The 14,495-nt window shown below is 35.3% G+C and overlaps 2 protein-coding genes across 10 annotated transcripts in view; one reads left to right on the top strand and one right to left on the bottom strand.

Annotated features, from left to right (window-relative positions):
- Positions 1-3,982, top strand: part of MARCHF7 (membrane associated ring-CH-type finger 7) — a 54,110-nt gene extending 50,128 nt beyond the window's left edge. For 5 of the 9 annotated variants that reach the window (XM_055307923.1, XM_055307918.1, XM_055307919.1 and 2 more), the window contains one exon: positions 151-3,982. In XM_055307923.1, the coding sequence (XP_055163898.1) occupies positions 151-309 (159 nt within the window). In that variant the 3' untranslated portion in view covers positions 310-3,982. The remainder of the gene's footprint in view (positions 1-150) is intronic. The other 4 variants (XR_008662138.1, XM_055307922.1, XM_055307921.1 and 1 more) reach the window with 3 other exon arrangements.
- A 289-nt stretch (positions 3,983-4,271) lies between these two features.
- Positions 4,272-14,495, bottom strand: part of LY75 (lymphocyte antigen 75) — a 130,732-nt gene continuing 120,508 nt past the window's right edge. The window contains exons 37-39 of the mRNA XM_055307917.1: positions 13,454-13,627; positions 11,585-11,611; positions 4,272-7,212 (exon numbers count right to left, since the gene is read on the bottom strand). Of these exons, the coding sequence (XP_055163892.1) occupies positions 7,010-7,212; positions 11,585-11,611; positions 13,454-13,627 (404 nt within the window). The 3' untranslated portion in view covers positions 4,272-7,009. The remainder of the gene's footprint in view (positions 7,213-11,584; positions 11,612-13,453; positions 13,628-14,495) is intronic.

The raw sequence follows: 14,495 nt of genomic DNA, 5'->3' as shown, positions 1-14,495 counted from the left end.
AATTTTTGATGTGGGGATAGAACGACCCCTTTTTAAAGGCTTAAAATGGTGTTTGACTTTTAAAGTAGAAATGAATCTCCTATACTGATTCTCTTTTTAGATCCATTTGCAACATTTAAACTACTATATTTCTTTCTGCATTGTTTCTAGTTTATTAACCTTGCAAGAACTCTTCAGGCACATATGGAAGATCTCGAAAGTAGGTGGAATTTCCCCTTCCCAGACTTGTTGAATTTACTTTTGCAATTGAAACCCAGAGAGCAAAATCTAACTGTATATACTCTTTCTACCAAATTAGAACTTCATTGACAGGCTTAATAATATCAAAATAATTGATTTGGGAAAGATGGGTTGGGCAAGTGGCAGTTTTTTTTAAAAGCATATTTTTTTTAAAAAAATAGTGTATTAATTTTAAGGTTCATATAGAAGGATGTATTTTAACTAGTGTTTTATTTTAAATAAAATTTTATTTTTGAGCCCTTAGTTTTAAAACTTTTAATCAAAAAAACATTTACTGGTCAAACCATACTTCTAAATCTGTTAGATTTGTGTGTGTGTGAAATTTTCCTGGCTATTCAGCTTTGTTATATCATTAAAGGTTTTCCCTGGCTTTGTTTATAGTTCTAGGAAAATAGGGATGAAAGATTCCTAATTCTGAGTCTATAACAGAAGCCATAGTGGGTTTTTTTTGCTCCTTGTTAGGTCCTCATGGACCTTTAATAGGCAGCCAGCTCCGCCAGCAGCTCCCATCTCTTAAGATCACGTTCTAGCATTAGGACTTCTGCCTGGACTCCTATGTGAAGGCACTTAGTGCCCAAATCTTTACAGGCATCTGCAAGCTTAACCTCAAAGTCTTATAGCCTCCAGGGTGCTTCATATCAGGTGGGCACAGATATTGGTGGCTCCGAAACAGATCCTAGGAATCCAAGATTACCCTACCTGTTGTACTTTTTCACCCAAAGCAACCAGCGCCCCATGATCAGGTTCCATCACACTCTTTGAAGTGTTTTAAAATATGTATTCTCCACTTGTATCTGCTATACTCATCTTCAGAACACTTGGAGTGTTATCTGTACTGTGCAAGTTTTGAAAGGATTAGAGGTACAACCAGATAATGCATTTTAGTATGTGTGAAATGGTATATAAAGGAGTCAGGGGTATATAAAATGGGAATTCATTTGATGTAAATCTTGTTTTACCTTTTATACCTTCTTAGTTCAGATCCCTTATGTTGCCTAAGACAAAGATCTTTTTGGTAAATTATAATTTATACTTTGCCAGATGTGATGATAGTAAGTTGTTTCAGTGTATGTTTTCCCCAGATTGCTTGTTTTGTTTTAAACTAAGATTCTCGTTTAGAATTTAGTTTCCTAAACATAGCAATGTCTATTCCCAGTATGTGAGAAACATGGAGGTGATATAATACCCAAAGTCAGCTGAGAGTGAAAGATATGGGTGCTGCAAGTTTGTCTATAAGTATCAGAATTTTCATATGTTCTGAGAGTTGTTTCTGACTGAATTTTCTTCTCAAATAGAAAACATGAGAAGTTCCCTGAAAAGCTGTTTTCTTAGTTTGATATTTCTCCATGATAAGCATAAAACTTAATCATATGATTTACTCATTCATGAGCTAAGTATATGCTTTATACCATTTATTAAAAATGGACTTGAGATTTCTAATAAATAGACTGAAATATGGAAACTTAAGTTTCATCCACACATATAACATAAATTTTTTGTTAATTCAATTTGTTTGTTCTTAAATACTGGGTCCAGTGTTAATACAAGAAGAGTATACATTTAACCTTTCTGCCCTTGATAAAAGGGGAAATACTGATGGGGTGTTCATTTTGGCGTACTTCCATTTTCTTCAACACAGAACAGTTTATAGAATACATGTTCTTTACTTATGTCCTTCCTATAGACATTCCAGGATGTTAATTTGAAACTTCTAAGCTACTTTAATGACTTAAATAAATTGATGTCAGAAATACTGCACAAGTGAGATTTCTGACAGCGTGGAGGCATAGGAATAATCTCAACAAAAGGTTTTTATTGAATCCAATTATTTTAAATTAGGCTGTGTCTATATAAAGCTTTTTTGACTGAATAGAACTTTTTCTTGGCATTGTATAGACATAGCTTTGATGTAAATTGCAAGAACACCCATAACCTATTCTGTGTACATTTTTTTTCATTCTCATCGGATGCATCAAACATGCAGCGGTAATAAACCAGATTCTACTCAGGTGTGTGAGAGCACTTGCCTTAAGTTCATTTTTTCTCTAGTGTCTATATCATTAGCTACTGTGAACACAGATTGATCTCAGAAGCTTTTTAGAAGACTTTTCTGGAAGCACAGTTTTAAGCATTTTCATTTTTATAAAAACTAACGAAAAGGTGTGGGGGTGGGAACATTGTGAATGGGCATCACCCACAGTCAAGCCACCCTAACCTTGTCATAACTTACCATTTTGACCAAACAGTGTACTAAATTGGGATTTTTATTTTACAAGTCATTGCTATTCTGGCTTCATATTTACACTTCCATTCTCATCCCCTTTAAAATCATTCTTGATCATCCTGTTTTCTTTCAACAGCTTCAGAGGATGATTCTGAAGAAGATGGAGACCATAACAGAACATTTGATATTGCCTAACTTCATATAAGACAAATGGATGATCTGTGAACAAGTGTTTATTAAAACTGGCAATTAAGTATGAATTAATTTTGTGGGGGAATGCCTATTGAATACATTGACTATATATATACATATGTGTGTGTGTAAAATATGTGTGTGTATATATACACACACACATACAGATGTCCTATGTGTGTGTGTGTGTGTGTGTGTATATATATATATATATATATATATATATATTCATTCTCAAGTATTGCTGAATTAAAATTCTGCTGGACCTTTTAACATGGCCAGTCGATCTCTTGTTTATAAACTGGTAATCAAAAGTATTTTTCTTTTAGGTGAGTGGGAAAGTGTTACTCTTGTTTTAAATACTTAAGCAATGCTGACAACTTTTTTGTGTTCTGATTACTATAGTCATATTTATGAAAAAGGTTCATGTTTTAGTCTCTTGCTAGTTAAAAAAGTGGGACAAAATATGCTTTTGAAATAAAATGGCAAATGGCACCTAATTATTTTTCCTTTCAAAATGCCTTACATTGCAGTCTCATTTTCATAATCATTTGCTTCCAGTGTTTCTAAAAAAGCAATTGGGGAATAAGTTATGAAAGCATTATATTAGGTTTCCAAATTTAATATGAATTCTAAATTCACTTAGCAATAAAATCTAATTTTTAAAAAGTATATAAATATAAAATGTATAAATGATGGAAAAATTTTTGTACTGATTTGCAAAATGCAGATTATATTTGATAGGCCATAGTATGTAGATATTCCTTTTAGGAATATCACAGCTGTAAAAAATATCAGAAATGCCCATCAAATGCTATTTGGAAAAAAAAATTACTGCAATCTCAAGTTATCGGAATATTTTTAAATCCCGCATTTAAAGTTTAAAACACTGGTTTTCAATGTTTTTTAGTGTTGTCACTTCTTTCTAGATAAATATGATACAAATAACCTGTTTGGATCCTGGTCGTTTTTAATTGTTCCTTGGTAATTCTGAGCATTCATTTAATGACTTAGTATTTTTCACTATTTTTGGAGAATAGATAAACATTACCTATTCACCATGCAATATATCTACACTGTGGTCATGAGTTGTGTATACTTTCATAGCACTGTATATTTCCTGTCAACACCCTTGGATACACTTTTAAACAACTTCAGGTGGTTTCACATTAAATAAAGTCTTATGTTATGGCAACTAACTACATTTTCAGAAGCTAAATAGAAACCATGTAATTTCTCAAATGTGAATCAACAGTTTGCTCACATAGTTTGTTGGTCTTAATGTAAAAACGTTGGCTGGAAATAAAGTGCACACTGATTGATTTACTTTATAGTTTGAAATGTTTCCTTTTAAGTTGGTACACAAAGTAGACCTCAAACCTCAGAGCCAAGAACTTTATTAAAAAGTAAAATCCCATTTCATATAAAAATATAATGGTTTCTAAAATATTTTCTCAACTTACCAATTACCTTTGCATTACCTTAAAGAAAAAATACAGAATTAAAGGATTCCAGTTTCAGAATCTTTTGTCTGGATCTTTAGGGATGCTTTGAGTTTGAAACATTTATACTTTTAATAGAACTCAGCATGAAAATTAAGTATCTTCTGCTTAACCCACAAAACTTTTTATTTAAATTGAAAACATTTCATTTGTGTACAATTTATAGTTTTTTATATTAATGCTTAATGACAGATCCACAATGGCTTGAGCTTTATAGTATTCTTGTAGTTCCTTAGCATGACTATTTCATACTTCAGTATTGTATAAGTTTCTGATATCCTTTAAATGTGAATTAGAGGGAATAAGGAAAGTCTTTTCATTGTTACTTTTAAGCTCTAAACAGAGACCATATGCCGTTCACTACAAAGAATGCAAGTTCCTAGGAAAATGCAGTTAAAAGTAATACTGTTCTCTCAAGATACTTGCCAAACATAAGAATTTATATTGTCCTTAGTATCTAGAACCAAGATGTTCAGGAAAGCCAATTTATGCATTTTGAATGTAAACAGGCAAGCTTCTGTTATTGTTAATGTTAAAAATAAATAACATATTTGAATGATACAGTTAGCTGTTGACCACTGAATAGATACAAGGGCCCGTTACAGATACTCTGATAGATGAAGAAAATTAAGATTTAACACTTCAGGGATCCCTGGGTGGCGCAGCGGTTTGGTGCCTGCCTTTGGCCCAGGGCGCGATCTTGGAGACCCAGGATCGAATCCCACATCAGGCTCCCGGTGCATGGAGCCTGCTTCTCCCTCTGCCTGTGTCTCTGCCTCTCTCTCTCTCTCTCTCTCTCTCTCTCTCTCTCTCTCTCTCTCTCTATCATAAATAAAAAAAAAAAAAAAAAGATTTAACACTTCACTACCGGGGACCTTTAAGGACTTACTTGAAAAACAAAATCAAATATGGAAAATTAACTCCGTTTAAAGCAGCCATTTTGGAAGAGCTACTACTGGGTAGAAGTTACCAAAATGAACAGAAGAAAATTAGTTGTATGGGAGTTAAGTGGAAGGGGGTATTCTAGAGGACCACTGTCCAATAAAACTTTGTGATAATGCAAAGGGTCTAAAATTTGTTTTACCCAATAAGGTAGCTACTAACTAAAGGTGTTTTGAGCATTTGAAGTGTGCCTGATGCACCTAAGGAACCGAACTTTGTTCTATTTTATTTAAATAGCCACATGTAGCTTGGGTCTACCATAATGGACATTTTAGAAATTCGACTATTAGAGAAAGTTTTAAGGATGGTTCTTAAAGGACTGGTAGGATTTGAATAGAAAAAGTAGGAAGGAATTCCAGTCTGTTGTTCACTATGTGCACCACTCTTAATAGCTTATGAATAATAAAACATCATATCCAAGATCTCAGAAATTTAAAACTTAAGAGCACAGTTTTGTGTAATACAGCAGGTGTAACATCTGCTCATCTGGTACCACATAGACACACTGCAGTCCTGTCATCACTTTGTAGTTTTTCCTGTGTCCATAAAGGACAGTGCCATCAATTGTGATGAGAAGGATGTTATTCATGGTGCCAGTGGAAACAGATGGCACAGGCTGGTACTTTGTTGCCATTGGTCAAGGCTGAGAGACCATGTATCTCCCCACAAGATAATTGATAGCATGTGGGTTAGGGAGAGACATTACTTCTTTGAGCTTTCAAGTTTCTAAATACAATAAATATAATTTTATGTGAACTCTATCTTTTCATATTCTAAAGTTGTAAAGGATGCTGAGGGAAATCGCTTTTGCTTCAGCTTTCATTTTCATTTACCCCCAAAATGATTCTTTTCAACATTGTCTTGAAAGGTATATTACATTTACTTAAAACCTGAGCATCACCACTACAGCAGTATGTAGTGTTTTTCCACAGTTTTTGCTTAGTTTTCATGTCATTAAATGATAGTTCATCAGTGGTTGGAGAGCATGCGATACCTTATGTAGGAACAGATCTGGTAGCAGGAGAAAAATCCTTGAAGGGACTCTGTGGTAAAAGTGTTAAGCCTCACTGAGGGGGACACTTGACGGGATGAGCACTGGGTGTTATTCTGTATGTTGGCAAATTGAACACCAATAAAAATTAATTTATTAAAAAAAAAGTGTTAAGCCTCATTGCCAGTCTCCTCCACACTTTCCTGGTATGGCTGTAATCTTCTTGTTTCAAAAAAAATTATAAAATTTCATTGAAGTTCTAACCATTTATGACCAGTGCAAAATACTATTTCTGGTCCAAAGTGATGTTCTAAAAGTAGTGAAATTGTATAATTATGTGGAATATGGGCTTGTTAAAGTCTGTAAAATGTGCTACATCTACTCAAAAATGAAGATAAAAATATTAAGAGGAATTATCTGTGACAGTAAATAGCATTGTGATATCTGAATGTACAGGACCTATTTAAAAGTTTTACTTCCCATATCTTGTTTATTAATAAAGGAACAAGACCTAGAAACTGGTAAAGACCTGGTGATTGCTAAAACTACAGAGGGTCTTAATTCACCTTTAAACTATGGTGGTTCAAACTAAATGGAAAGGAAGATAGAGCAGTAGACTGGGTTTTTATTTTTATCTGTTTTACTTTGAGCTGTATGTAAACTTTTTCAATTGAAAAATGCATTTAGGGAGGTGGCTAAAACTACTAAATTGTATTGTGATCATTTCTTTTTTTTTTAAGTTCTTATAATGATCTAAAGATAGGTTTTTCTTACAGTGATTCTCATGAGAATGATGAATTTTACTGGAATAAGGAAAAAAACAAAAACTATAATTTTCATTATCAAGTTTTACATTAAAATCCTGCACAGGAATCACTGTCAAAGTATTTGACATCTGAAGCTGAGATTTCCAAAATCTTAGTCAAATTGAACAGTATACTCATTTTCTTCTGCAACCACCAAAACACAGTCGTCGTTATAAGGTGATTGAGGTGCAGTTGAAAAAACTGTGGTGAAATCAGAATCCAAATTTCTTTTGTACAGGAACCAAACGATTGCTCCCAAAACTGTCAAAAGTACTGTGCTAGCAATCACCAGAGCGGATATTAAAATGTGGTTATCTGAAAAGGAAAAGACAAAATATATATGTATACACACACACATATATATGGAAATCACTTGCTCATATTGCACTTAGAATACAAATATAGTTTTATCATGTAAATATTTGCCTATCTGGGGAAATAGGCAAATTGCACATTGATTAAATTACACACTTAAGATTTATGTTTCTTAGCTTGAACAGCTGTCATTTAAGATTTCAATTAAGTTTTACAATTTGCCACTCAGTCTACTGTAAGATCCTAAAATGGAAGTTACCCACACTTAGGATATACCGCAGTTCTGTTTGTCTCCTTTGGTTTTTACTTCCTCGTCTAAGACTTAATATATACTGTTCAAGACTAGTTGTCTTTAGATATTTGTTTATATTAATGAGGCTTATTTTTTTTTTCCTTTAAAGATTTCTCTTGGTAGAGAGCAAGCAAGCAGAAGCAGGGGGAGCAGCAGAGGGAGAAGCAGGCTCTCTGCTGAACAGGGAGGTGGACATGGGGCTCCCATCCCAGGACCCGGGGCTCATTACCTGAGCCGAAGACAGACACTTAATGACTGAGCCACCCAGGCACCTTATTTTAATTTTTAAAAATTTATCCAAGTAACTGTGTATTTCTGAAGCAATTATATACATACAGCTTTGCAGTTCTTGACTATTCAAAACCCTTTGTTATCTTTCGGTAAGTCCAGGGAAATTAACTCAGTTTGGGGGGGGGGCAAAGTACTTGTATTATATTTAGCACCCAAAAGCACATTATTTATTTTCTCTTTAAATTATTTTCAAAAATTATTTTCTCTTTTAAAAAATGATAAAATGTAAAGCATAGCAAGGAAAATCTGGCTAAAAGTTAACTTGCTAAAGTGAAGGAGAGTCACTGATAAAATACAGGCTGCTTTAAAAAAATTAATATAGGAGGGGACACCTGGGTGGCTCAGCAGTTGAGCGTCTGCCTTCAGCTCGGTGTGGTCCCAGATCCCTGGGATCAAGTCCCATGTCGGGCTCCCTGCATGGAGCCTGCTTCTCCCTCTGCCTGTGTCTCTGCCTTTCTGTGTCTCTCATGAATAACTCTTAAATAATAGGAGGAATTAGGTAAATGGCCATAGCTGAATCCTCTCCTTTTTGGTCCTAAAATAAAAGTTTGTAGTCACAATTTGTTAATGTGTGGGTTGTATTCTTATTGGAGACCTTTAATGAAAAAAAAAATGGTATGTATTAAGAAAGCCAGGCACATAGTAGTTAGATATATTTATGAAATATTTTTTAATGAATTTAGAGACCACTCTGGAATTTATAAAGAGCAAGTGTTGCCAAATCTTCCAGCTATTCCTGATAAAGGTTTTGAGAACCATCATGGCTTACCGACTGTTTCCTACATGTTTCAATCTTTATGAATCCTCCCTTCCCCCCCACCCAAGCACACATGTGCAGAGCTTAAAATTCATAGTTCAAGATTTGTAACAAGTACTGTGCTCCTGTCTACTACTCTCCCTGGATTCCCATTCCTGTTAACTTGTTTTTTTTGCCTCTATGCTTATAAATAACATGCTTACACAGCTTTTCTTGGTTCAGTTTTTTAATGCAAAATACATACAACAAAATGTAGCATTTTTTTTTTCAAAATGTAGCATCTTAACCAGTTTTGACAGTGTAGCATTTAAGTACATTCAGGTTGTGCTGTGTCACCATTTATCCATAGAATTCTTCATCTTTCAACCCTGAGACACTATATATTAATAACACCCCATTCATTCCTCCCCCCACTGATCCCCAAACATCATTCTATCCTATGAGGTCGACTACTCCAGTTACCTCATATAATTGGAATCCTAGTATTTGTCTTTTTGTGACCAGCTTATTTCACTTAGCACCTAATGTCTTCCAAGTTTGTGCATGTTGTAGGATGTGTCATTATTACCTTTTTAAGGCTAAATGTTCCATGGTGTATATGTACACCATGTCTTGCTTATCCATTCATCCTCTCATGGACCCTGGGTTGCAACTTCCACCTTGTGGTATTGTAAATAATGCTGCTCTGAACATGGGTGTACAAATCTCTGATAACCTCTTTTCACTTCTTTCGGGTCTATACCCAGAGGCGGAGTTGCTGGATCATAGTACTAATATTTTTAGTTTTTTGAGAACCTACCATACTGTTGTCTGTACTGCTTTACATTCCTACCAATAATGCACGAGTTCCATTTTCTCCATATCCTTGTCAACATTTGTTTTCTGTTTTGTTTTGGATGTTTTTGATAGCCAACCAAATGGCAATGAGGTGGTGCCTTCCTTGATTGAGGTGGGGTGTTTTGGTTGTTGTTTTGTTTTTTAAACTACACCTAACATGGTGCTGGAATGCCCTATCCCAATGATCGAGAGCCACATACACAGCCAGCCACATGCCCCTTTGCTATTTTTTTCTTTATTTCTAGAAGAGTGAGAACTTGGTTCTCCAATATCTACATGAACTCTCAAACACTCCTTTTCTCCTCTACCATCATAGTTACAGCAAGCCCCAAACTGAGAGAATATCCATGATACAACATGTGACAACTCCTATCCAGAATTTTTCATAACAAAAAGCTATCAGGTGGGAAGGCAACCCAGTTAGAAATAAAAAACCTGAAGAGGCATATCACAAAAGAACACATTGAAATGGTAAGTGTGTAGAAGTGCTCAACATTATTCATCAGGGAAATTAAAATGACATAACATCTGAATGGTTAGAATCAGGTTGACTATTATGGGATGGATGTCTAGAGCAAATGGAACTTGCATATACTGCCAGTAGGAATTAATTCACTGAAAAATTTGATGGTTCTACTAAAGAGAAACATATTAGCTACCCTATGACCTTTACAATTCTACTTTTTGGAATATATTCTAGGAGAATGACAAAATAGGTCCAAATGAGAATGTTCATAGGCACCTCTTACCATATTAGTACCAAACTAGACATGACCCAAATATACATAACAAAAGATTGGGCAAATGGTGATATATTTATAAACTACACAATAGTAGAATCAGTACAATACCTACAGAACATGGATAAATCTTTTTAAAAATCCTGAGTAAGAGAAGCCAGTAGAATTATATTTTTGTTGGCAAACAACTCTTACCTATGGTGATAGCATTCAATAGTGATAAAATTCAATAGTGGCTAACTCTGGGATAGGTGGTGGTAGGGCTACAGGACATGAGGGAAATTTTTGGTGTAACATGTTCTGTATCAATTTGACAGGTAGTTGGCCAGGTGTATACAGAAGAAACCATCAAACTATACACTTCAGGTTTGTACATCTTGTACCTCAAAGAGATTAAATGGGGCACCTGGGTGGCTCAGTTGGTTAAGTGTCTTGACTCTTGATTTCAGCTCAGGTTATGATTTCAGGGTTTTGAGATCAAGCCCCGTGTCTGGCTCTATGCTGACCATGGAGCCTGTTTAGGACTCGACCCTTCTCCTTCCCTTTGCCCCTCCCTCCCTTGTGTGTATGTGCATGTACTCTCTTTAAAGAAAAAAACAAAAATTATACATACAACCAATTGGCAAAAATATTTAAGTTTTGTAACATTTTTGGGAATGCAAAATGGTACAATTCTTGTTAGTATATCAAAGTTGTATATCCACTTTAAATCCATCTATAGAATCCAATCTTTAGATGTATTTGTGCAAGGTAGAGTCACTCATTGCAGCACTGCAATAGCAAATGTTTTGAAACAAGCTAAGAAGGGTCTGGAGCTGTTTAAATAACTATGCCTATCCATACAATGGAAGAATAATTCAGTTGTAAAAAAACGAAGTTCAATCTACAGGTAATGATACGGAGCAATATCTAGAGTATATTAGTGAATAAATGGGGCAAAATAAGTCCTATATCTCAGCTTGCTTATTTTGGCAAAAGAAACACAAGACTTTTAAAGAAGAAACTGAACTAGTGCCCAGTAAGGATATAGAATAGGGTAGATGGGAGCAAATGGGAAACAGACTTTTCAGCGTTTGCCTTATTATAATTTTGCTTTTTGAGCAATGTTAATATATTACCTGTTCTTTAAAAAAAAAGTACATTTAGTAAACCCTTATGACAGGTACTTCATGAAGTATAATTATAACTATGAGGCCAATTTTTTTTTAAATAAAAGACGGTAGAATCACTGCCTACAAAAAAGTCGGTAGGAAAAATTTTTTGGTGTTAAAAAATTCATACATAACTTGCAGTTATATTTAGAATGTCAAGTCTTATTACTGAGCCCTTTCTAAATTATTTAAAAAGTTATTCTTTATGTTATACAATTAATTTTCATGGGTCTTTAGTAATATTTCAACATTAGAATCTTAATATGTTTTTACTTGTGGAAAAAAATTAAAGACTATTGCTTACCTGATAGATACTTCTTTTCATATGGGACTAAAATACAAAAGAAAATAAAAATTAGAATTCAAGTACGCTTTATTCTAAGTTTGCCTTTCAACACTTTCAAAATAGTTAAAAACGAATCCCTTTAATTAATATAACGCATATTTCTGTTGCTTGGTCAATTTTGTTTTCCATCTTGAACAAGGTTTTTGTTTTTTAAAGATGTAGAGGTCTAACTGCATTAGCTTGGTTGGTGGAAAAGGATTAACAAAAGTGATAAGATGAGGAAAAGTATTTTGGTAGAGTCTAGAAAACAAACCTAGTAAAATTAAAGTATACACCTGTGACCTCATTAGAATGGATTTGTTCACTATTTCTGATGTTTCAAAGTTATAATTAAAAATTTGGGGGGATCCCTGGGTGGCGCAGCGGTTTGGCGCCTGCCTTTGGCCCAGGGCGCGATCCTGGAGACCCAGAATCGAATCCCACATCGGGCTCCCGGTGCATGGAGCCTGCTTCTCCCTCTGCCTGTGTCTCTGCCTTTCTCTCTCTCTCTCTCTGTGGCTATCATAAATAAATAAAAATAAAAATAAAAAGAAAGCTGTTACATTTCTAAAAAAAATTAAAAAAAATAAAAATTTGGTTTCTATAATGGTGTCTTGAGACTTAGTATATGAAAAACCAATTTTTAAAAAATAAATACTGGAAATTGAAATCTATTACAATAAAACAATGAGAAAATTAATATAATTACTATAAACTGTAGCTAAAACCCTGCTGAAGCAAAAAAAAAATGTAAAAAGGAAACATATTATTGGTTTACAGTAGAAGTAGGTGGGAAATACTAAAGAAGCAAAATGAAGTGGCTATCATGTATCAAGCATCCCAAAATCACATTTTGAAATTTTAAGTGTTTTTAATGAGAAAAACATTATTTCTAAAACTTAGGACAAATTTTGGTGTTTAACAAGAACATAAAAATATTGTGGGACATGGGACCCCTGCGTTGGTCAGCGGTTGGGCTCCTGCCTTTGGCTCAGGTTGTGATCCCAGGATCCAGGGATTGAGTCCCACATCAGGCTCCCTGCATGGAGCCTGCTTCTCCCTCTGCCTGTGTCTCTGCCTCTGTGTGTGTGTGTGTGTGTGTGTGTCTCATGAATAAATCTTTAAAAAAAAAAAAAGAGCCAATATTCTGTGACACAATAATTTTGTTCATTAGAAAAAAGCATTTTTTTATAAATTTATTTTTTATTGGTGTTCAATTTGCCAACATATAGAATAACACCCCGTGCTCATCCCATCAGAAAATAGCATTCTGATAGGGAAGAGGGGACAGCTGGAAGCCAGGGGTGCTGGGCTAATGGAGGGGCAGGGGCAGGTTCAGGGCTCACCCCTTGGGAGAGAGGGAAAAAAAAGCATTCTGATGGGTCAGAAGAAAAATTACACATTAATTCAGAATCATTTATAAACTACACAATGCATTTCTTCATTTGCCTAAACAAAGGATGTTAGTACCCGTACAAGGTCAAATTCTTTGTAAATCTTAGAATTCTGGAGTCAGACATAAGTATTTGTCACCATTTCTGTTTAATCATATGCAAAGAGGCTATGATAAATACTTCAAACAACGGAAAATTTTAACTTCTTTCAGGCTCTAAATATAAGCAGGATAAAAGTATGCCTGGTTCACATGATCTGGTCCTACCTCTGAAATGTAAGAGAATTACACTGGACTCTGAGACTTGGGAGCAAACCATCCTACTGTGTTCTGAAGTCTGTCTTACTCCCTCTAATTTACTAAGGCACACTTGTTGTCTCAAAGAAAATCTTAATACCAGCTCTACTTTCCGCACCCCTCCAGGAATGGAAAAATGTCTGTTCAGTTATACTTACTAGCTGCTTTACAAAGGGTTCCTTCCACAGAAGAAATTTCACAGTTTCCTTTTTTCCATTCCCCTGTCTTAGTGTGCAGAAAGGCACAGGTGTCCACCAAATCCTCACCATCTTCTCGGTCTGTCCACTTATCAAATGTCATATTGGACTTATCAAACCACTTGAAACTTTCATCTGTCAGTTAAGAATATTTTCATCATTATGACAGTTTTAAACTGTTACAGCCATAGAAAAGGGTCTAGGGTTAAAGGGAAATTACTAAGGTATGTTTGGTCAAACTTTTGGTTGTAGTATTTAAATTAGAACAAGCAAATCAAAGGTATTGGTTCAAGGAGCACCTTGGTGACTTGGTCAGTTAAGTGTCTGCCTTCAGTTCAGGTCATGATCCGAAGGTCCTGGAACTGAGCTCCCTGCTCAGCATCAGGCTCCCTGCTCAGCATCGAGTCATTCTCCCACCCCCCCCACCCCCACCCCACAAGTGCCCCCTGCCATCTCTTTCTCACAAATAAATAAAACCTTAAAAAAAAATGTATTGGTTCAAGAAGGTTCCACAGATGGGGCACGTGGGTGGCTCAGTTGGTTTAGTATCTGACTCGATTTCCGTTCAGGTCATGACCTCAGGGTTGTGAGATCAAGCCCTGCCTTGGGCTCTGCACTGGGGTTGGAGCCTGCTGGGAATATTTTCTTTCTCTCCTTTCTCTCTCTCTCTCTCTCTCTCTCTCTCTCTCTCTCTCTCTCTCCCCTTCTCCTCCTCCCCTCCCCCCTCTCTAAAAACAAAAAAAAAAAAAACAAAAAAAAACGAAGAGGAAAATAATATAGTAACATTTTCACTGGGAAATAGCCAAGAGAATTAAAATATTAATAGTAAACTTAGTTCCATTTTATTATGTAGGTATTATGAGCCTAAAAACCTGTTTTAATCCAAAAAAGAGAATCAACTTTGACTCTTCTGTGTGCAACACACTGAGCTGCTCAGGGAAAAGCCACTGTCAGGTCATGGGCGCACACTGAAAATACAACACCCAGATAGACACCACAGGGA

The sequence above is a fragment of the Nyctereutes procyonoides genome, unplaced genomic scaffold (genome assembly GCF_905146905.1).
Source record: "Nyctereutes procyonoides isolate TBG_1078 unplaced genomic scaffold, NYPRO_anot_genome, whole genome shotgun sequence".
NCBI lineage: Eukaryota > Metazoa > Chordata > Mammalia > Carnivora > Canidae > Nyctereutes > Nyctereutes procyonoides.
This window is presented reverse-complemented; position numbering and strand designations above follow the sequence as displayed.